Below are 21,326 nucleotides of genomic sequence, written 5' to 3'. Positions count from 1 at the left end.
ATGGACTCCTCGGTTCCTTGGGACTGCAAAGTGTCACAGTGGCCCCTTTGTTCAATGAGATCTGTTGTGTCACAGTAGTGTCCATGATTCCATAAGGCTCTGCAATGTCTCAACAGACCATTGGTTCCATGAGACACCACAGTGTCACAGTGGCCGCTTGGTCCCATTGAGCCCCCACAGTGTCACTAGAGTCCCCTTGGTTTCACAGGGCTCTGAAGTGTCACAATGGCCCTTTAGTTTAAAAATGCCTCAAACTTTTAAAATAGCCTCCATGCTTTCATGAGGTCCTGCTGTGTCACAATGGTCTTTAGGTTAGATGAGGCCTCAAAGTGTCATCATGGTTTCCATAGTTCCATGAGGCCTCACTGCTTCAAGATGGCCTCCTTGGTTCTATGATGCCCAGTAGTGTAAATAACGATCTCCTTGGTTCCATGGTGTCAGAATGGACCCTTCATCCCATGGAGCACCACACTGACACTGTGGTCCCCTTGATTCCATGAGGCCCTGCTGTGCTAAAATGGCCCCTTGGTTAAGCAAGGCCCCGCAGTGTCATAATGGACCTTTGGTTCCATAAAGCCCCACTGTGACACAATTGGGCCCTTGGTTCCGTAGGGGTGGCACTGTCACAATGGCCCCTTTGTTTCATGGAGCACCACAGTATCAGAATGGTCCCCATGCTCCCACAGGGCCCCCAGTGTAACAACGGACCCTTTGTTCCATGAGGCTCCACAGTGTCACAATGGACTCCTTGGTTCTGTCAGGCCCTGCTGTCTCACAATGGCCCCTTGGTTCCATGAGACCTTTTTCTGTCACAATGACCTTTTGGTTCCAGGTGTTTCTGTAGTGTCACAATGGTCTCCATGGATCTGCACTATCACAATGGACCATCAGTGCCATCCGGCCTGCTGTGTCCAAATGGATTTTGGTTTCATGCAGCCCCACGGGGTAAAATGGCCCCTTGGTTCCATGGGATCCTGCTGTGTCACAATGGAGCCCATGTGCCATGAGGTTCCACAGTGTCACAGTTGAATCCTTGGGTCCCTGAGGCCACGGTGTTATCAAATCTCCAACATATAAGAATAATACTCTTTGAAACTAATCTGGTGTTAAAAAGGGTATCATTTATTCAGGCCTGAGGCCCAGCAAAGGATAACACCTAACCTTATGCGGACATGTGATTCTAAAAGCGTGTGGCTTATCTTCAGTCACTACATGTGCATTACAATTTACCCATTTCCATAGAAGTCATGCCTATTTCCCAGTTATAGTCCGTGATTTTTCTATCACTGCAGCCTTGAGCCAGATGTCTTCTTCATTTCTTCCAACTGTCCAATCTGGGAAAGCAGCCCCACAATGCCTTGTTTTTCTGCTGAAAGTTCATAGGCACATGAAGTTCACAGGAACATAGGCACAGTAAAATATGAATTAAATATTTTGGTGTCAAGCCCAAGGCTTTGTGTGGGCAGCAGAGGCAGGCAGGAGGCAGAGCTGTCAGCAAAGGAAGGGGCCAGCGAGGTGGGGCAGCCGGGGGATGACGACAGCCTGCAGGGACAGAGGCGCAGGGCATGGACACCGTAGGACAGCCTGGGCTGCAGAGGCCACAGGGATGGGCAGCAGCTGAAAGGCCCTGACAGAGCCAACTCCTGCAGCACTTGGGCCATGCAGGCTGGCCCTGGGCCTGAGGCCAGCAGGGGACAAGTGAGCCTTGCTGTGCTGGGGCCTCATTGCCTCCTTGTCCCTGCTCAGCAGCCTGGCAGGGGCCGCCCCATGGTGCTGCCCTTGGCTTTGCACATGGCCAGAGCCCAGTGGCCCGGGAAGAGCCCTGAGCAATGAGGGAGGGACAGGATCTGCCTTGCCAGGGGCTGGGGCTCAGCCCTTGGCCCTTGGCATTCTTGAAACACATCCAGGTATGCTCAGCATCAGGGACACCTTTCCCTTGCTTGTCCTCACCTGTTATCAGTGCCTCCAGTGTTCTGCTCTAACTGGAACCTGGGGACATTTTCTGAGTCATATCCCTCAGTGGAACCCATTAAAACATTAAGAAACTTTGGAGTTTGAATCTAACTTGGAGTTCTTCAGAAGTTTTTTGAACACTCTCTCAGGGACTGAGTCTGATGCAAACAAGCACAAAGCCCTGAGAGGGTCATTAAAGTCTTTGTGCTGTCTCTGTGCTGATGAGCTGGACTGGGTTCCTGGCACAGAGGCAGCTCCTGGCAACCAAGAAGAACTTCAAAAAGACATTTCTGCTGAGGAGCAGCTCTTCTCCCAGCCCCGCAAGGCTGGGGCACTGCCTGCAGCCACCCCGGGCACAGCACAGAGGCACAGAGAGCTTCAATCAGTCAGGGCTGGGAAGATGCTCAGAAGTGACTGGGGCAGAATCACTCCCAGCCCTTGGCACAGGAAGCCTCTGGCTGCAGGACAATGCAGCTGCAGCTCCTGGAGCCATCTCCTAAAGCTGGAACATCCCAATGCCTGAAGACTCTGTGAGTACAATTCTCTGAGTATTTCTGGTGTAGGGGAGGTGAAATTCTCATGAAGTTCTGACATGTTGAGTGCTTCTGATAAATCATGGAATATTTCCAAAACAAGTATTTTGATAAAAATGAGGAAATTTCCTAAGACTCTGTATTCAGTTTCCTACTATTGGAGAATGTCAGGGATAGGGGGTATAAGTATTAAAGGTATTCTAAATTTTGACAAATGCCTCAAACATTGTTACATTTAATGATCAATAGGTTCACAGGAGATTCATGATGTGCTCCCAGCCTCTCTGCTCATGCACAGCACCAGCATCCCCTTTGCTGGACCTATCAGGCTCAGTCTGACCTGTCCTTTCTCTAAGCTGCAAACAGAACCTGCCCCCAGCCAGTGCCCTGCAAACAGGCAGGGTTCTGTAGGGCCAAGGAGAGTGCACAGATCTGGGGTCTGTGAGTGCTGATGTTGGAGTCAATAAGTCAGGAGTCTCTCTGATTTCTTCAGAGAGAAATCAGAGTTCAGGGATTGAATTAAAGTCTTTGAATGGAATGAGTAAGTGAATAGTTGGAGTGAATAAGTAAGTAAGTAAGTAAATGGAATAAGTTTTAAGTGCTTTTAGTGAGTAAAAGGTCTTAGATGCCTGAGAAGTAGTACATGTTCTAGTGAAGGTTGAAAAACATACTAGTGTTTCCTTCGAGGCTCCAAGAACCGAGCTTTAGACATAACAGAGTTAGAGTTAAGAATATTGCTTACATTTTTTAGTTAGAACAAGATAGGCCATGAACGTAGTCTATACCTAGTCTGGTGTGCTAAGAAACTAGAATTCTAATAAGCTAAAAAGTAGTAGTCCTAGTTTATGTCTTAACTACTTGGAAAGTTTCTATAAAAGAAAATGCATCAGGGAGAGCTGGTGCTCTTTTCCATGGCTTTATGCCATGTGCATTTTGCCATTGCATTTTGCCACTGCAGTTTTGCCATTGCTTTATGCCATTGCTTTGCTTTACTTTGTTTTTGCTTTTGAGACTAACGTGCTTCTACAATAAATAACTTTACAGAAACTATTAGCTGCCTTGCTTTTTACACAAAAGGAGAATAAGCCTGACAGTGTGGGTTCACAAGAGGCACCCGGAGGTTTTCCTAAACCTCACATGCTGGAAGGGAGAGATTAGGCACAGGGAAACACCTGCAGGAGGAAAATCCCCAGGACACAGAAAGTGTATCAGGCAATGAGAGAAAACAAACCCAGAAATGTTGTGGCAGGGAGAGTTCAGAGATCTCCATAGGATCCCCTGCAGTGCAGCCCCTCCCTCTGAACAAGCCCCCTCCCTCCTGTCCCCCAGCCAAGCCTCTGACCTCAGGGCCGGGGGTCCAAGGTGTGGAGCCCCTCCTGTGCAGGCAGAGCTGCAGCAGAGCCGTGGGGCAGCTGTGCAGCCCCGGCCCCAGTTCCCTTTGCAGAGCACAGGGCTGGGAGCAGCTGCCCGGCACTGGGGGCTCTGGGAGGGGGCACAGCTGGCTCAGGGTGATGCTGTCCCCAGTGTCCGGCTGTGGGCAATGCTGTCAGTGCAGCCAGGGAAGGAGCTGGATCTGCCTTACTCCAATGCCATCACTGGGACACTTGGAAGTGTCTCTGAGATTTCAGCCCAATCTGGGAGCTTCAATCCAGGATGCAAAGCTGTCATAGAGCATCTTTGTGTTATCTGAAAACCCACGGGGAAAGGCAGAAGTGTTCTGACAGTGAAAATTCTGTTAGGGTGGTGAAATGAGCAATGTGAGTCCTTGGATACAAAAAAGGTGCTGGACTGTGGTGGATACATTGCTATCAGCAATATCTGTTGATCTTTAAGGAAAACAGGGCAGTGTGAACATCCTTCATTTGAGAAATATGAAAGCCCGAAGAAACTCTGAACAGAATGAAGCGACAGATTATTTTCCCTCAGTCTCCACTGATCATCTTGCCTCAGGGAATTCATTCTGTTCTACCAGAGGGCAGCAAAAATTCTGAGGGTTTCTGATATAGAAGAATACCAGGAGAGACGTGGGGGGAGCTTAAAATACAAAACCTCAGAACTCTGAAACACCAAAGTGTATCTGTGTGTGTTCCAGGGGAGGGTGTATGGGATATGGCTTTGATTTTGGTGCAGCCATCTCCTCTAACTCCTCAATAACATTTTCTCCATGAACAGGTCCCCATGTCAAGAGACACCAAATGTCCAACAGCAGCTCCATCAGTCACTTCCTCCTGCTGCCATTGGCAGACATGCGGCAGCTGCAGCTCCTGCACTTCTGCCTCTTCCTGGCCATCTCCCTGGCTGCCCTCCTGGCCAACGGCCTCATCAGCAGCGCCGTAGCCTGCGGCCACCACCTGCACACCCCCATGTTCTTCTTCCTGCTCAACCTGGCCCTCACTGACATGGGCTCCATCTGCACCACTGTCCCCAAAGCCATGCACAATTCCCTCTGGAACACCAGGAACATCTCCTACTCAGGATGTGCTGCTCAGCTCTTTTTCTTTGTGTTCTTCCTTGGATCAGAGCTTGCCCTCCTGACCATCATGTGCTACGACCGCTACGTGTCCATCTGCAAACCCCTGCACTACGGGACCCTCCTGGGCAGCAGAGCTTGTGCCCACATGGCAGCAGCTGCCTGGGCCACTGCCTTTCTCAATGCTCTGCTGCACACAGCCAATACATTTTCCCTGCCCCTGTGCCATGGCAATGCCCTGGGCCAATTCTTCTGTGAAATCCCACAGATCCTCAAACTCTCCTGCTCACACTCCTATCTCAGGGAACTTGGGATCATTGCTGTTGGTGCCTGTTTGTTATTTGGTTGTTTCGTGTTCATTGTTTTCTCCTACGTGCAGATCTTCAGGGCTGTGCTGAGGATCCCCTCTGAGCAGGGACGGCACAAAGCCTTTTCCACCTGCCTCCCTCACCTGGCCGTGGTCTCTCTGTTTGTTACCACTGGCCTATTTGCCTACCTGAAGCCCCCCTCCATCTCCTCCTCAACCCTGGATCTGGCATTGTCAGTTCTGTATTCAGTGGTGCCTCCAACCCTGAATCCCCTCATCTACAGCCTGAGGAACCAGGAGCTCAAGGCTGCAGTGTGGACACTGATGACTGGAGGATTTAAGAAACTGTAAACTGCTGGTCAATTTCTGCAAATCATTTGTAATAAAAGCCACTTTGGTAATTCTCGTTGGTTTCATTTTGGAGATTACTGTCTTTGTTTTACTTTTTTACTATAATCCTTAATGAAATTGCATTGTTCATGCCATTTCTCATTTTCTTTCTCTCCACCTTCCCAGTGGCCACAGACTGCAAATAAGGTGCTATGCTCTTTGTGGTTTTAAACAACCTAAATGATCTCTCTCCTAGCAGAGTTTTCTCCAGAGATGCCCCTTCTGTTCCTTTCTCTAGAGCTGCAGCAGCAATGTCTGTGTTCAGAGCTGGGGCAGATCAGTGCTGGCACAGCAGCTGTGCCCAGCAGCAGCAGCAGCACTTGGTGTTGCCAGTGCTGCTCCCGTGCCACTGCCCCACTGCCCTCCTGGCCCTCGTGTTGCTGCAGGGCCTGAGCGCTCTGGGGGCCGGGCACAGCCCTGGGGGTGGCAGTGCCGGGGCTGCAGCAGGGACAGGCCATGGGCACTGCTGGGGCAGCGCTGATGCCTCAGGGCAGGGCCTGGGGGCTCCAGGCACCTTGGCCAGGCTCTCTCCACAACACTTGGCCAGCCCAATGCTGAGCACAGAAAAGCCCCGGGAGCAGCCCCAGGCTGGCCGTGGGCAGGCTGGGGGCAAACAGCATGGCTGGTGCTCTGCAAGGTCCCTGCAAGGGGGACACCCTGGCAAGGAGGAGCAGAGCAGGGGCTGATCCATCCCCACTGCGCTGGACACCCCAGGGCAGCGTCCCAGAGTGTCCTCATGCACCTGCCAACAACATCCCCCCTCTGCAGCCCTGGCCTCTCCCCCAGCTCACACAGGAGCCGCATCCTTGCAGGCACACACACGGCAGCACTGGCTCAGGAGCCCCTGTTTGCATTGCACACAGCAGGCTCAGCACCCCCATGGTGCTGCTGTGGGGACATGGAGCTGAGTGAGCACAAATGCCATCAGCCCCTGGGGCCAGCAAGGGCTGGGGGATGGCAGGGAAACCACTCAGCTTTGTCGTGGCCTCTGAAGTCAGCCAGAAAGTTTGTTCCCATGAGCTGTGAGTTTCCTCTCCCACTACAAATGTTGCTCAGAGCCAGGGCTCAATGGCAGCCACCCCCAAACTGCCCTGAGCATTTGCTTTGCTTCACCTTTGCTTTCTTTACTCTTTCCTGATCCAGATTACTTCCTCTTGCCCATCTCTCTCCTCTCTTCTGCAAACAGCCCATCCCTGTTTGCCCTTTCCTCTCTGGCCTCACTCCCCATTTCTGTTCCCAAATTGCAACCATGGGAACATCCCTTGGGGAGCAGGATCATCCTCCAAGTGCTTCAGGAATTATCTGCAGGGTCCTGCAGTGCCTCGTCCTGCTCCCTTGCCAGAGGCACCACAGGCCAGGGGGGCACATCTGGGCTGCTGTGTCTGGATGTGGGGCTCCCTGTTGTGGGCAATGAGGAGGGGCTGGAGAGGCTCTGCAGGACTGACAGGATGGGCTTTGGGGCCTGTGTGGAGAAGCTGAGGGACCTGGGCTGCTGGACCTTGTGAAGAGGAGGCCCAGGGCTCATCCTGCAAAGGCTCCAGGGGTGGTTTCAGAGAATCACAGAATCACCTGGGCTGGAAAAGTCCTTGGACATCATCAAGTCCAACCTGTGCCCTGACACTACCATGACTCCCTGAGCCTCCTCTACTCCATGATCAACAACCTCAGCTCCCTCAGCCACTCCTCACAAAACTTGTGATCCAGACCCCTCACCAGCCTTGTTGCCCTTCTCTGGACACGCTCCAGACCCTCCATGTCCTTCCTATATTGAGGGACCCAGAACTGGACACAGCACTCGAGGTGCTGCCCAACCAGTGCTGAGCACAGGGGAAGAATCACTGCCCTGCTCCTGCTGGCCACACCATTCCTGATCCAGGCCAGGTGCCATTGTCCTTCTTGGCCACCTGGGCACATTGCTGGCTCATGTCCAGCCTGCTGTCCATCAGTGTCCCCAGGTCCCTTTCTGCCTGGCTGCTGTCCAGTCACTCTGTCCCCAGCCTGGAGCACTGCAGGGGTTGTTGTGGCCAAAGTGCAGGATCTGGCACTTGGTCTTGTTAAACCTCACCTTGTTGGATTTGGGCCCTGGGTCCAGCCTGTCCAGGCCTGTGTACAGAGCCCTCCTACCTTCCAGAAGATCCACACTCACACCCAGCTTAATGTCAGCACGGTTCCATATGGCCCTAGGGTGTCACAATTTCATGAGGGCTCCCAGTGTCACAATCTCCCTTTGGTTCCATGGAACCCCTGGGTGTCACAAAGTCTCTTAGATCCTGGTACCCCAAAGTGTCACAATGGCACCTTGGTCACCCCAAGGCCCTGCAGTGTCACAATGGCCTCTTGGTTATACGAGGTCCAGCAGTGTCACAGTGGTCTCCTTGTTTCCACAAGGACAAAAAGTGTCACAACTGTCTTGATTTCATGAGGCCCCATGGAGTCACAGGGGCCCACGAATTCCATAAGGCTCCACAGTGACACAATGGACTCCATGTTTGCACAGTGTCACAATGGACCCCTGGTGACACAAGACCCTGCAGTGTCACAATGGATTCTTGGTGCCATGACACCCTGCAGTGTCAGTGTCACATTGGTGTCTGAGTCCCTCTGCAGAGCCCTCCTACCCTCCAGCACATCCACACTCACACCCAGCTTGGTGCCATCTGCACATTTGCTGATGCTGCACTCAATGCCCTCATCCAGATCATCAATGCACATATTGAAATCCACGCTGGCTGGCTCTGATCCCTCAGCCATCCTGTAGGTGCCCTGTGATGGCACTCAAGGTGATCTGTTCCATCACCTCACCAGGCACCCAGGTCAGGCTGACAGGCCTGCAGTTCCCCACATCCTCCTTCCAGCCCTTCTTGGGGATGGGCTCACATTGGCACCTCCAGTCCTCTGGCACCTCCCTGCTGAGCCAGCACTGATGAGAAATGATGGAGAGCAGCTTGGAGAGCTCATCCAGCTGCTCCCTCATCCCCCTAGGATGGATCCCATCTGTTCCCAGAGACACCAGTGAGCATCTGAGTGGCTCAGCAGGTCCCCAGCTGCTTCCTCCTGGATTACAGGGGTCTGTTCTGCTCCCTGTCCCCATCTCCCAGCTCAGGAGAACACTTGTCCTGAGGACATCCTGTCTTATTTTTGAAAACTGAGGGAAAGATGGTGTTGAATACTTCAGCCTATTCCTCATCTTTGGTAACCATATCCGACCCCCCCCAATAAGGAATGAAGATTTTCCTTGTCCCTCCTTTTGCCATTAATGCCTTTATAAAATCATTTTTGTTATCCTTCACAGAAGCAGCCAAGTTAACTCCTAATTTCAGCTTTCATGTCTGATTTTCTTTCTGCATGACCTATCAACTTCTTTAAACGTTTCCTGAGTTGCCTGCCCCTCTGTCCAAAGGTAATGCACCTTATTTTCTCCCTGAGTTCCTGGTAAAAGCTCCTTGCCTAGCCAGGCCAGTTATTTTCCTCACTAGCTCACTTTCCTCTGTGAGTAAAGTAAGAGACAGACTGCCTCTGCTCCTTCAAGATTCTTTTCTTGAAGTGCCTCCATTCTTCCTGGAATCCTTTAAGAGATGTTTCCTGTAAAAAAATCAGTTCATTTATCCCCAAATCTGCATTCTGAATAGGCCAAAGTCTGCTCTCTGTAGGTCCAGTGTAGAAGTTTTGTTGATTCTCCACCTTCTTTCACAGAATATTAGAAAACTTCATTATTTCATGGTCACTGTACCCCAAACAGCCTCTGAGCACCACATCTCCCACCAGCCCTTCTCTGTTTGTGAACAGCAGGAGACAGAGCTTTCCTTGTGAGTGGGAAGAGAAGGAATTTAGGTTTTAATCAAGGGCATATTATTTTTATTTTTCAGTTGAGAGATGTGTCGACTGGAGCATTCCTTAAGTGATCTTGATGCTCAATGTCTCCTTAGGAAGTCTGGGCATTCAGAAGAATGAGCCCCTTGCTGGCCAATGCTATTTGGACAACCTGCTCCTCACCCCCAGCCTCACCATGTCTGACATTGCCTATCTGGGATTGACATCCTAAATCATAAAACCCCCCTATAAATTTATTATTAATATTGTGATTTAATTAAATAGTAAAAATATAATGATGTTTTATTTTTATAATGCTATTATTCTTTTTTATACCTGATTTTTATATTTATATGAAAAAATCGATACAACTTTAGCAACCAGAAAAAAGAATGTTCATTGGTTCTAAGTAACACGATTCCCTTCATGAATTAATTGACCACTATCGGCCATTGATTTCTCCCTGTTTATGATAATTACTCCTATTTTAATCTCTTTCTCATCTTTTTAATAATTTTCACAGACAGGATATAACGGGGCCTCTTTGGGATCCATGAAGACATTTCTGGGGTACATTTCAGGAAGTTTTGGGTCTGGGGAGGGAATTTAGAGAGAACCTGAGGGTCTGGAGGACACTTCAGGGAGCCGAGTGGTCACTTAAGGATTCTGAGAGAAACTTCAGAGTCCGGGGGAGCTCTTGGGGGTCCAGGGGGGCACTTGAGGGTCAAGGAGGAGAATCTGGGGCCATTTGGGGTCCGGGCGGGCAGTTGGGGGGCTCTAACGGGGCTCTCCAGGGTGCGGGGGGTGATGGGAGTTGTAGGCACAGGTATAATGTGGTTCAATGGGGCCGCAGAGCATCATGGGAGTTGTAGGTGCAGCTACAATGTCTCTCTGTTGTGCGCGGTGCATGATGGGAGGTGAAGTCATGGCTGCAATATCACTCTATGGGAACCACGGAGCATGATGGGAGCTGTAGTCCCGGAAGTGGCTCAGCTGAGGTGTTTGGGGGTCCGGGAGGGCTCCTGGGGGACACTTTTGCGTCCGAGCAGTGACTTGAGATCCTCAGGAGGGAACGTGAATGGATCGCGAGCACTTGGGGGGAGCTTGGGGAACTCTAACCGGGCTCTTTAGGGCTCAGGGCACGGCAGGACTTTTAGGTACGGAACTGTGTTATGAGGGACTCTGAGGCCATGGGGGATTACAGGAGATGAATTCCAGAAGTGACTGTAACGGGAATCTGTGGGATTGGGAGCATTCAGGGGAACTGGGGACACTTTTAGGTGGTCCCGAATGGGTGCTGAGGTAGCACTTCAGAATCCTGAAGGGTGTGGGGGACACTTAAGGGACATGTGGGGGATGGATACCGGGCTTCTGTGGGGCGTGGGGCATGAGAGGCATTGTAGTCCCAGCTCCAATTAAGCTCTGTCAATACCAGGATATCCCTGTATTTTTAAGTGCAGCCCACAGTCCATCCCAGTCCATCCAGATTCCCCCTCTTCACTTCCCATCTTCCCAGCTTGTCCCAGTGTTCCCCAGTATATCCCAGTGTGTCTCTGTGTATCCCCACATTCCATCCCAGCCCACCCAGATTCCCTCTCAGCATTCCCAGTGTTCCCCAGTATGTCCCAGTCCTCCCCAGTATCACTCTGAGTGTGTCCCATTGTCTCCCACAGCATTCCCAGTGTTCTCCAGTATGTCCCAGTGCTCCCCAGTGTTTCCAAGGAAACTTGAACTTCTCCCGGTTCCCGTGGCACCCAAACCCAGCAGTGGGGTCAGTGCAGTGTCCATGGCCACAGCCCCTGGCAGTGGCCCAGGGCAGGTTGGGATGATGATCCACCCTCACAGCTGGCCCAGGGCAGCTCTGCAGTGGTTTTGGTGTTACCTTGGGCTGGCACACACCTGAGGAGTGTGTCTGTTTGCAGTGGGGAACATTAGGAGTTTTAGATTGCTTAAAAAAAATAAAAATAGAAAACTCCTCTTTGCCAGACCTCCTGAGGAGAGACCCTGGATCAATATCAATCACAGAATGCTGCAATCACCTCTGCTATAAAGAGAGCAGTAATTAAACACACCCTTGAAAATAGGAAGGGATATTTCTAAGAAGCTCCTTGAAATATTTCTCCATATCTGGAGTTGAAAACCTTCCTGATGAACTGCCCCAGACCAGATGGAAATCAAGGCAGAGCCATGGTTTGTCAGGAATTTCTTGATCCCAATGAGCCCCGTGGTGCATTTGGTGCTGCCAAGCAGCTCCAAATAATATTTTGGAAATATTGGCTCTCTCTCTGCAGCGCTGCCTTTGCCAGGAGCCCAGCCCAGCTCAGCAGCACAGACACAGCACAAGGACTTTAATGACCCTCTGGGGGTTGGGGCTGAGTCCCTGAACATCAGTCCCTGAGAGGGAGTTGACAAAACCACTCAAGAATTCAAAGTCAGATGCAAAGTCCAATGTTTCTGCCACTTTTACTGAGTCCCACTGATAAACATGAAGGAGAATGTTTCCCAAGGGTTGAATTAGAGTGGAAAATTGATGACAATGTTGTCATGTAGGCAAAAATAGGGTAAAGGAGGAAAAGAAACCTCTGAAGAATTCAAAGTCAGATTCGAAGTCCAAAGTTACCTGATGTTCTAATGGGTCCCACTGAAGGACATGCCTGAGAAAGTGTCTCCAGGTGAATTGATCCCCAGCTTTATTGTTTTTACATTATATTTTAAAAGTGTGGGTTTATTGCTTTTATGTTACTTTTTTGTGGGGATTTTTTCTTTTTCTGAATGAAGCAGAGAGATGGGACTTCTGAGTTGCTTTAGAAAGTGTGGTTTATTTTTTTTTTATTTCCTATCCAGGCAGAAAGAATAACTTTGTTGACCGGATCTTCACAGCATGACTTAGAAGTCAAAAGATTTATTTGGAAGATCTGTAAAGGATTTATTAACCAATAAAACACTGTCAAGAGAGATACTTGCATTTCAAATTCAATACTAAGTAATTTTTGTCTTACTGACTCATACTACAGTGTGAACTTTCTCAGCCAATTATATCAAAACACACAAATTTCATTGCTGCACTCTAAACACTCTTGTTACGTTTGTAACTACCTTTATTCTTTCTATATTTTAAATACTAAAATGAAAATTATCTCTACTTACCTGTGTATAATTGTAAGCTTTGGCTTACAGGCCCAAGGTTCTGAGAATTCCTTACATTTTGAATTTCAACACCCAGGTTCCAGTTAGAGGAGAACACTGGTGGCAGTGATGACAGGTGGGGAAAACAAGGGAAAGGTGTCTGTGATGCTGAGCACACCTGGATGTGTTTGAGGAATGCAAAGGGCCAAGGGCTGAGCCCCAGCCCCTGGCAAGGCAGATCCTGTCCCTCCCTCATTGCTCAGGGCTCTTCCCGGGCCACTGGGCTCTGGCCATGTGCAATGCCAAGGGCAGCACCATGGGGCGGCCCCTGCCAGGCTGCTGAGCAGGGACAAGGAGGCAATGAGGCCCCAGCACAGCAAGGCTCACTTGTCCCCTGCTGGCCTCAGGCCCAGGGCCAGCCTGCATGGCCCAAGTGCTGCAGGAGTTGGCTCTGTCAGGGCCTTTCAGCTGCTGCCCATCCCTGTGGCCTCTGCAGCCCAGGCTGTCCTACGGTGTCCATGCCCTGCGCCTCTGTCCCTGCAGGCTGTCGTCATCCCCCGGCTGCCCCACCTCGCTGGCCCCTTCCTTTGCTGACAGCTCTGCCTCCTGCCTGCCTCTGCCTGCACACACAAAGCCTTGGGCTCCTCCAGACTCCTTCTGGGGTATGTGTTGCACCACAGCCCTTTCATAGGAAGGAAATTTCTCCTGGTGTCCAGTCTGGGCCTCCCCAGCTGCCCTTGGCATTAATTCTTTCTTTCTCAGGCTGTTTTCCACTATGTCAAAAGGATCCACCATCTCTGAAACCACTGTTCAATCCCTCCCAGGGCACTCTTCTGCTGTCCTCAGTTTCCACTCCACTGAGCACAGAGCTTCTTTGTCCCTAGATAGTGGTCAAGTGTTTGAGCCCAAGAGCCCTTGGACAAGAGGGATCGCTCTTTTCCATAGGAAGGAAACCACAGAACCCCAGGGTTTTGAAGGCAGATGAGAAGCACTCACCAGAGGACAAGGCAAGCCAGACCTGTCTGTCCTTACAGCTTCTGTCTGAAAACAACCTTTGGATATATGGGGAGTTTTGGAGGTGGAATTCCATTTCAGCCATGGGTTCCTGGACTAGAAAGACAGTTCTCCATAGGAAGGAAAGGGTAGAGTCCCAGTGTTTCAAAGGCTGATTAGACGCAGCCTCAAGGAGGCCAAGGCCAGCCAGACCTTTTGTCAGGGTGGAATCCTTGAACAGACAGAATTTGGGAGGCCAAATCCCACTTTTGTCTATGGACATCTGGATGAGAAGGACAATTCTTTTCCCTAGGAAGGAATGTAGGGAGCCCTGGTGTTTCAAAGGCAGACAAGAGCTGGCCCACAGGAAGCCAAGGGAACCTAGACAGTCCTGGCAGCTTTTGTCTGGGACCTATCCTTGGAATTTTGGAGGTGGATTCCCAATTTTGGCCATGGATGCCTGGACTTGAAAGGTGTTTTTCCCATGGGAAGAAAAGCACAGGTCCCCAGTGTTTTGAAGGCAGATAAGAGGAGGCCCCCAAGAGGCCAAGGCCAGCCAGAGCTGTCTGTCCTGGCAGGTTTCATATGGGAATAATCCTTGGATAAAATCAAATTTGGAGGAGGTATCCCAATTTTTGCCATGAACCCCTGGAGGAGAAGGACAGCTCTTTCCCATAGGAAGGAAAGCACTGAAATCTAGTGTTTCAGGGGCTGATGAGAAATAGCCCCCAACATGGCAAGTCAGCTGGACCAGTCAGGCAGCCCTCAGGAGGCCCAGCCAACCAGACCTGTTCCATGTTCTTGTACCCTTGGGGCCCTGACATCACAACTGCCCCTTGGTGTTGTGTTCCTCTGCAGTGAGGGGCACAACAGCTTCCCTGGGCCCTGGAGTCTTGGACCTCAGGCAGCCATTAATGACCAACAGGAAAAGACGTAAACAGGATGGGTCTTGGTTTAGTAAAACTTGGGATCTTTATTGAACCAGGGACCAAGACAAGAATGAGGGTAGAGTCATGGGTTTTATATGCCAGGGTACAGGTGGAGTTTAGGTTCAATTACGAGAAAAGCAGGGGACTGCAAAGGGGTGGGTCGAGGAGGACAATCAATGGGAAGAACTAAGGCGGGAACACTACAGTCAAATTTAAACCAATGAGGGTACAGGAAAAGAAGATCATTCTGGGGCCATTCATTATCTGACAAAATGAGTGGAGTATCTTTTCCTGGGCTTGCAGGAGCATGCCCCACAGGGTGGAGAGGCCCAGAAGTACAGAATGGCCCCTTGATTCCATTGGGCCCCTCTGTTACATGAGTTCTTAGTTCTATGGAGCCCTGTAGTTTCACAATGGTCTCCTTGGTTCCATGGTGCCACACAGTGTCACAACAGCCCCATGATTCCATGAGGCTCTGTGATGTCACAATGGTTTCATTGGTTGCACGAGGCTCAGCAGTTCCACAATGGCCCTTGAAGTATAAAAATAGTGTCAGCAGGTTCCCCTGCTGGTTCACAATGGCCTCCTTTGTTCCATGATGCCTCATAGTGTAACAATGGTATCCTTGGTTCCACAGAGTCAGAATGGTCCTGTGGTCTCATGGAGCCTGTCACGATCCACTATGAATACAGAGCGGGGGTCGTGATGGTTCTTTTGATCTTAAAGGTGCAAACAGGCAAAGTGCAGGGGACAAAATCAGTTTATTCAACAGCAGAAAATCAGTTTATTCAACAACAGCAATGCATTTCATCAAATGCCAACAACTCAATTACGGTAAAGGGGAGAGGTATAGGAAACAAAGTATAGGGAGAGGGGAAGGAAAGAAAGGGATGGGAAAATAGCTACCAACAGACGAGACGGGCGTCCTCACGGGTCATCCGATAGACGAGTCTTCGTCCATGGGGAGATCTCAGGAGTCTTCTCCAAGGGGTAGACGGGTCTTCATCAGTGGAGAGATCTCAAAGGGTCTTTTCCAGAGGGTCGCTCTTTATAGTCCTTCTCCAAAGCGAGTGGCCTCTGGCCAAGAGGTGGGAAGATTTATGGACCATTGTGTGGTGCTGCAGGAGACAGGTACGGTCAAGCAGTCCTCAGTTGGTACAACACAACCTCTGGTTGGTGCCATGACAGCACAGTCCAGTGAACACAATACACCAGCACACAGTCACGAGCATCCACCTGGCCCGGCCAGGAAACCATTGTTCGGAGTCAGCCTGGGTGGGGGTCCTCGAGGTCTCCTTGCGACGGTCGGGAGGCAAAATCGAGGGGAACTTCAGACCGACCCTTACAGAGCCCCACAGTCCCCTTATGGTGCCCCACGGCCCCTTATGGTGCCCCACAGTGTCACTATGATCCCCTTGATTCCATGAGGCCCTACTGTGCAACAATGGTTATACCCCTCGGTTATACAAGGCCCTCCATTGTCCCAACGGCCCCTTGGTTCCAGTGGATCCTGAAGTGTCATAATGGTCTCCATGGTTCCATGAGGTCCCACAATGTCACAATGGACTTTTGGTTCCATGAGGTTCAGTAGCGTAGCATGGATGCCTTGATTCCATGAGGTTGTGTAGCATCACAATGATCTCCTCGGTTCTGCAACCCTGCTGTGGCTGCCGTGTAACAATGGATCTGTGGTACCATGAGGTTCCATAGTGTCACCATGGTCTCTTTGGTTCCACAAGGCCTTGCTGTGCCACAATGGCTCCTTGGTTCCATGAGGTGCCTGGCCTCTCATAGCTGTAATAATTGAATCAATTGAAATAGGAGACATAAACCTGAGACCCTTGCAAACCGGCCACTGTGAGATGTTAATTTGCACATTCCAAAGTAAATTTAATTCGTAGCCCTGATTCTCGGTTGGTCTGAGACCTTTGCCATAAAAAGCCAAGTTCTTCGGGATTGGACCTCTGCCCTCAGGTATTCCCTGTGTATTGTGAACCCGATCCCCTGACCCTTGTCTTTGGTTCCTGCTTATCTTTAGATAACATCACTTTTGGAAACTGCTTCATGGACCACATGGATTAAAGGATATCCTGGCAGACCACTGAACCCCTCCCTTTATTATTTTACAGCCATGCTATCATTTATTTAAGCTGGTAATGTTGTCTCAAAGGGGAGAATCCCAGAGGAATGCAACACACAGCCCCTCACAGACCCTTATGGCCCTCATTGCTCCTCACAGTTCCCCGTGGTCCCTTGTGGGCCCTCACAGCTCCAGGCATGGGGCCCCTCCCAAAGGAGAAGGGGTCGGGCCCTGCTTGTTCCCCTTTTATTTTGGTCCCTTCACAGCAATGGGTAAAGAAAGGCTGAAATGGAGCCTTTCCCCAGCGTTTCCCTCGGGGTTCATTGCAGGCTGAAGCTCTGTGCTGGCGCTGCCCCAGCACCAACATCCCTGCAGCCCCCAGGGCCTTTGCTGTCCCCCCGTGTCCATTCCCTGTCCCCGAGTCCCGCCCGGCTCTGGCAGCAGCAGCAGCCGCAGCGCAGTGGGCGCCGGCCCGGCCCAGCCGGGGCTCCCGGGCAGGAGCAGCAGCAGCGCCGGCCCCTTCCCACCTGCTCCTGCCTCGGCTTCCAAGGCCTTTGTCCAGGGCAATTCTGGAGTACAGCAACAATCACCCACACACAGCCCTGATTCCTCAGGGCCTGCCTGTGCTGCCCTGACCCAGCCTGCAGAGACAGAAAGGATCGGGTTCCAGCGCTGCTTTCAGACCTGTTTTACTCACCCTGAGCTGACAGCAGGAGGCTGTTGTTGCCTTTGCCTTGGGAACTGTAGATCATGGCTGCTCTTGCCCCTCTTCTGTTTGCCACTTGAATTTTATGTGTTGTGATAAATGTGATTCGTGCTATTAAGTTGTAACTATATTAACAAAATTGTATTTAGATCAATAGAAGACAATTGTTACAGAGTGAGGGGGGAGATGGGTGAGACAGGGCAAAGGACATCTTCCAGATGTTGGGAGTCGAAGAAGAAGGTTGGAAGAAAGTCAGATAAGAATAGTAGAAGGACGTAGGTCTGATAAGCAGCATCTAGAAATAGAGCTTCAACCTTGAAGTGGGCAAAAATGGAATGATTCCAAGCATGGGACTTAATTAGAGTCATGTTATGGAAAACATCTGCTCAGTCACACAGGGCGCCTGCGCTACCTGCAGGTCACACCTCGGTCACTGATGAAGATGATGAGCCTTCACCGGAAATAAGACCCTCAAAAGGATGAGAGACCCCCTAACCCATTAGTAGAGCATGCGCCGTGCAGTATAGTTACGTAGATTTTAGGAATAGAAACTAGGAGGAGCTTTCTAGAAACTTCTGTAGCCTACAGTATATAAGTGGGATTGTTAGCCTGGATGCTTTGATACGTGAGGAATGGGAGCCACTCCCCGTATCCCCGGTCGGAGGGGGGCCCCTCCCCGGTCGGTTTTGTTTATGCTTTATACGAACCTCAATTATACTAAATTACTTACTGCCAAATTTTGTATATTCTTAAATATATGCACTTTGATTGTTTCATCTCCAATACTTTAATTGTCATTTCCAATAATTTGATTGTATTCATTTTGTTACTATTAAAAACTTACTATTAAATTTAATCTTGTTGCTTGATAAATTGGAAAAAATAGAACATCATTCATAACATCTGTAAAACTGCAATTGCCTTTTTCAATCAGTGCTACCCAGAGTGCTTTTGTGACAGGGAACTCAGGCTATTTATTGCAGGCATCATGAGCAGCAGATCTCACAAGTCCCTGAGCACAAAGTCAAGGAGAATTAAAGCCACACAGGCCACATTTGCAGCACTCAAACACAGCCCTGTTGCTGGTGCTGCTGAAATAGGATCAGCTGACAGAGGCCACCACACAAATTGCCTCTGGAGTGTCAAATAAAATGAAAAAATCCACCAGGACAAAGAGAAAACAGAACTTCTTGACTCACTTCGTTGTTCCTTCCGAGCAGCAGCAGAAAATGGAGATGCCCGGAGGTATTTCCAGCTGCTGCTGATGCCAGTGGGAGCCCAGCCTGCTGCCCAGCCCCAGCGGGATCCTGAGCCCAGCCCGGGCAGCTCCCGCAGTGTCGGGAGCTCAGCGCACGCGGGGCCAGGCCCAGAGCCCCGGGCACGGCCGCCCATTGCGGGGCAGCGGCGCAGGCGGAATGTCCTGAGCCCAAACCTCCTGCTCTGCCACACAGCGCCCAGCCTTCTCCCCCTGCTCCTCCTCTCCCAGCACGGCACAAATTCCAGCTCCGAGGAGGCTTCCCCACACAGGCCTCAGGCTCCTGTTTCAGCCTGAGTGTCCCTGCAGAGGAACAGGGCATCTCTCAGGCAGTTCCACAAGCTCAGGGTTCTCACTTCATGGTGAATCTGGGATGGAAATGGCCTTGCTAAGAAAGCCAAAAGCCAAGGGAATGGATTAGTAATTATTAGAAAATTATTAGAAAAAAATTACCCTTCTTCCGGGTGTAATATCTGATGTAATTCGTGTAAAGTCGTAAATTAATGAACAGTGTTTGTATGCATAAAATAAACTCAGAAACCAAAAAGAAAACCACAAACGGAAAAAAAAAACCAACACAGATTGCTTCACCACAACATTGTAACAGCCAACAAAAGCAGGACAGCCCAAATTAACAAATGAATGGACGTGGCCACAAGGAGATGGCTCTCTTCAAAAACAGTCCAGAGAACACCCAGACATTGAGCACCAAGCACCCAGGATTAATCGGGAAAAATACATCTCAATTCCAGCTTCCCTAAACCAAGGCCTGCCTTCATCAGAATTCATGGTCTCCCAGAATATGGTTTTGTCCAGCCCCATGCAGAGAAAGGAAACTACATGAATAAAATACATGAATATGCGAAGCAATGAAAGGAGACAAAGACCTCTGCTCCAGGCTATGAAAAACTGTATATAAACTGGACTGACCACAGTGGTTTTGTGAACATTGGGCAATCCGGAGCAGTAGAGTTTGGATCACAGTGTGTTTACCCGGGCTCGGCGTTGCTCTTTGTGATTTTGGCTGTCGTGGACTGTATCCTGGCCACGAAATAAATTATCACTTATTTCTGATTATATTCAATTCAGCTAAATCTTTTTATTATCTATAACATAGGCAAGGTTAACCAAGTCATTCCCTACATTTCCCCTGTTCAGATTCTTTTAGTTGGCTACTTTGAGAGGTCCAGGCTTTTCTGGTGCTTATCATGAGCGGATTGTACTCTTGATTTATGCACCAATGCACCAGATGTGGAATCGTCTACCCCGAACTCAGAAACAAACTCCCTCTGTCAGACCATTTTCACATTCCAGATAATTTTCAAGACGTCCACTGAGAGGTTGGAATGATTATCACACAACTCTCCACTTCTGCCTGCAGGCCCTGGAGATTCTTTCTCTGAATTCAGCCAGGCTTGTATTCCCCAGCATGTCCTGGTACCACCTCCTGTTTTCTTAGATCAGAACAGTAACAGTGAAAACATTACCCACGGCACAACTCCCCAGCCCACCAGCAAAAGAAAGGACAAGTTTTCAAGTTCTCAAAACCTTTGTCCTGCTTTGCTGAAGGACAGTGCAGCACGCACAGTGTGGAAAGCTAAGAGACTCTGCAGTTGGTGGCACGTCTTGTGACAGGAGCTCGTCCTCCAGGAAAAGTTTGTGAAAAGAGCAAACACCAATGTAGAGAAAATGCTTGGAACAGTGGAGCAGCTTTCCAGAAGTGCAATGACAATGGAAGGAAACAACCCAAGATGTTCACATATACTATTAATTCCTTTCCTTATACGCTCCCCTTTTCTGTGTTGCACTGGTTCTACATCAACTGATGTTACCTCGAAGACCTAGGACTTAGCAAGTTTGATGCACTCTGCAGTATCATTAGCTACACACAGTTTGCCTTCTCCCTGTTTTGCTTTGAAAGCAATGCTGGAGACATCAGAAACCTGCAAATGCAAGATTTTAAAGCACAGCACTTAGGTTGGCTATGGGTTCTAGAGACAGGGCACGTGCTCTCACAGTATTTCACCCTCAGCAGTGACAATACACAGCAGCAACAAAGGTGATTCCTAGGACATCGTGCAGGGGTCAAGACTCCGTTTCTTGGCTTAACATGGCAAAGTTCACATGTTTTGACAGACTGAGGATCCAAACGAGTTTGCTTTTCTAGCTGTGTCGATGAACAGCAGGACAAATAAAGCAGCCAGCAGTTTCTTTGCAGAGAGGGCCTTTGCTCCAGGCTGAAAGGGCTGGATTGGCAGGGAGGAGGCAGGCAGCTGAGCTGCTGTATTGGACTGGCATCCAAACTGAGCAAAAATAGCAGTTTCATTCTTTTATTTTAATTCTCCTGTCGGCAGTCTGCGACTTTCACCCGGAACTGAACAAGAAAATAGGAACAGCCCTGGGGATGAGGGCACCGCGCCGGGCGTGGCCCCTCTGCGGCCGCTGCCCACCCGGAGCGGCCGGAGAGCAGCGCTGCCCTGCAGGGGCTGCATTTCTCACTCCTCATGTGCTGCTCTGCCCTCCCACGGGGCTGGCTCTGCCTGGCCCTGGCAGGCTCCTCCTTCGGCACTTTGCTCTGCTCCAGAGGAAAGTGCGGACAGCGCTTTGCTTGCTTGTGAGGAACAGACTGCAGCGCGGGGCGAGCGGGCGGGATAGGGCCCGGGGCATGCGAGCACAGGGGACAAGTTGCAAGCCTGAAGGAAATAAAAGTTCTGTTGTGAATGATATTCTATTTTTCCAATTTATCAAGCAACGAGATTAAATGTAGCAGCAAA

The 21,326-nt window shown here is 50.1% G+C and overlaps 1 protein-coding gene across 1 annotated transcript; it reads left to right on the top strand.

The window, feature by feature from the left end:
• Window positions 1-4,681: 4,681 nt before the first annotated feature.
• LOC148218286 (olfactory receptor 14I1-like) lies at window positions 4,682-5,799 on the top strand. Its single transcript, XM_088157866.1, has 2 exons — window positions 4,682-5,096; window positions 5,780-5,799. The coding sequence occupies exons 1-2, from the start codon at window positions 4,682-4,684 to the stop codon at window positions 5,797-5,799; spliced, it is 435 nt and encodes a 144-aa protein (XP_088013992.1).
• Window positions 5,800-21,326: the final 15,527 nt, after the last annotated feature.

The sequence above is a fragment of the Sturnus vulgaris genome, unplaced genomic scaffold (genome assembly GCF_052056855.1).
Source record: "Sturnus vulgaris isolate bStuVul1 unplaced genomic scaffold, bStuVul1.hap1 Scaffold_192, whole genome shotgun sequence".
Classification (NCBI taxonomy): domain Eukaryota; kingdom Metazoa; phylum Chordata; class Aves; order Passeriformes; family Sturnidae; genus Sturnus; species Sturnus vulgaris.
Note: the sequence above shows the minus strand (reverse complement) of the source record. Positions and strands in the feature narration are given on the sequence as shown.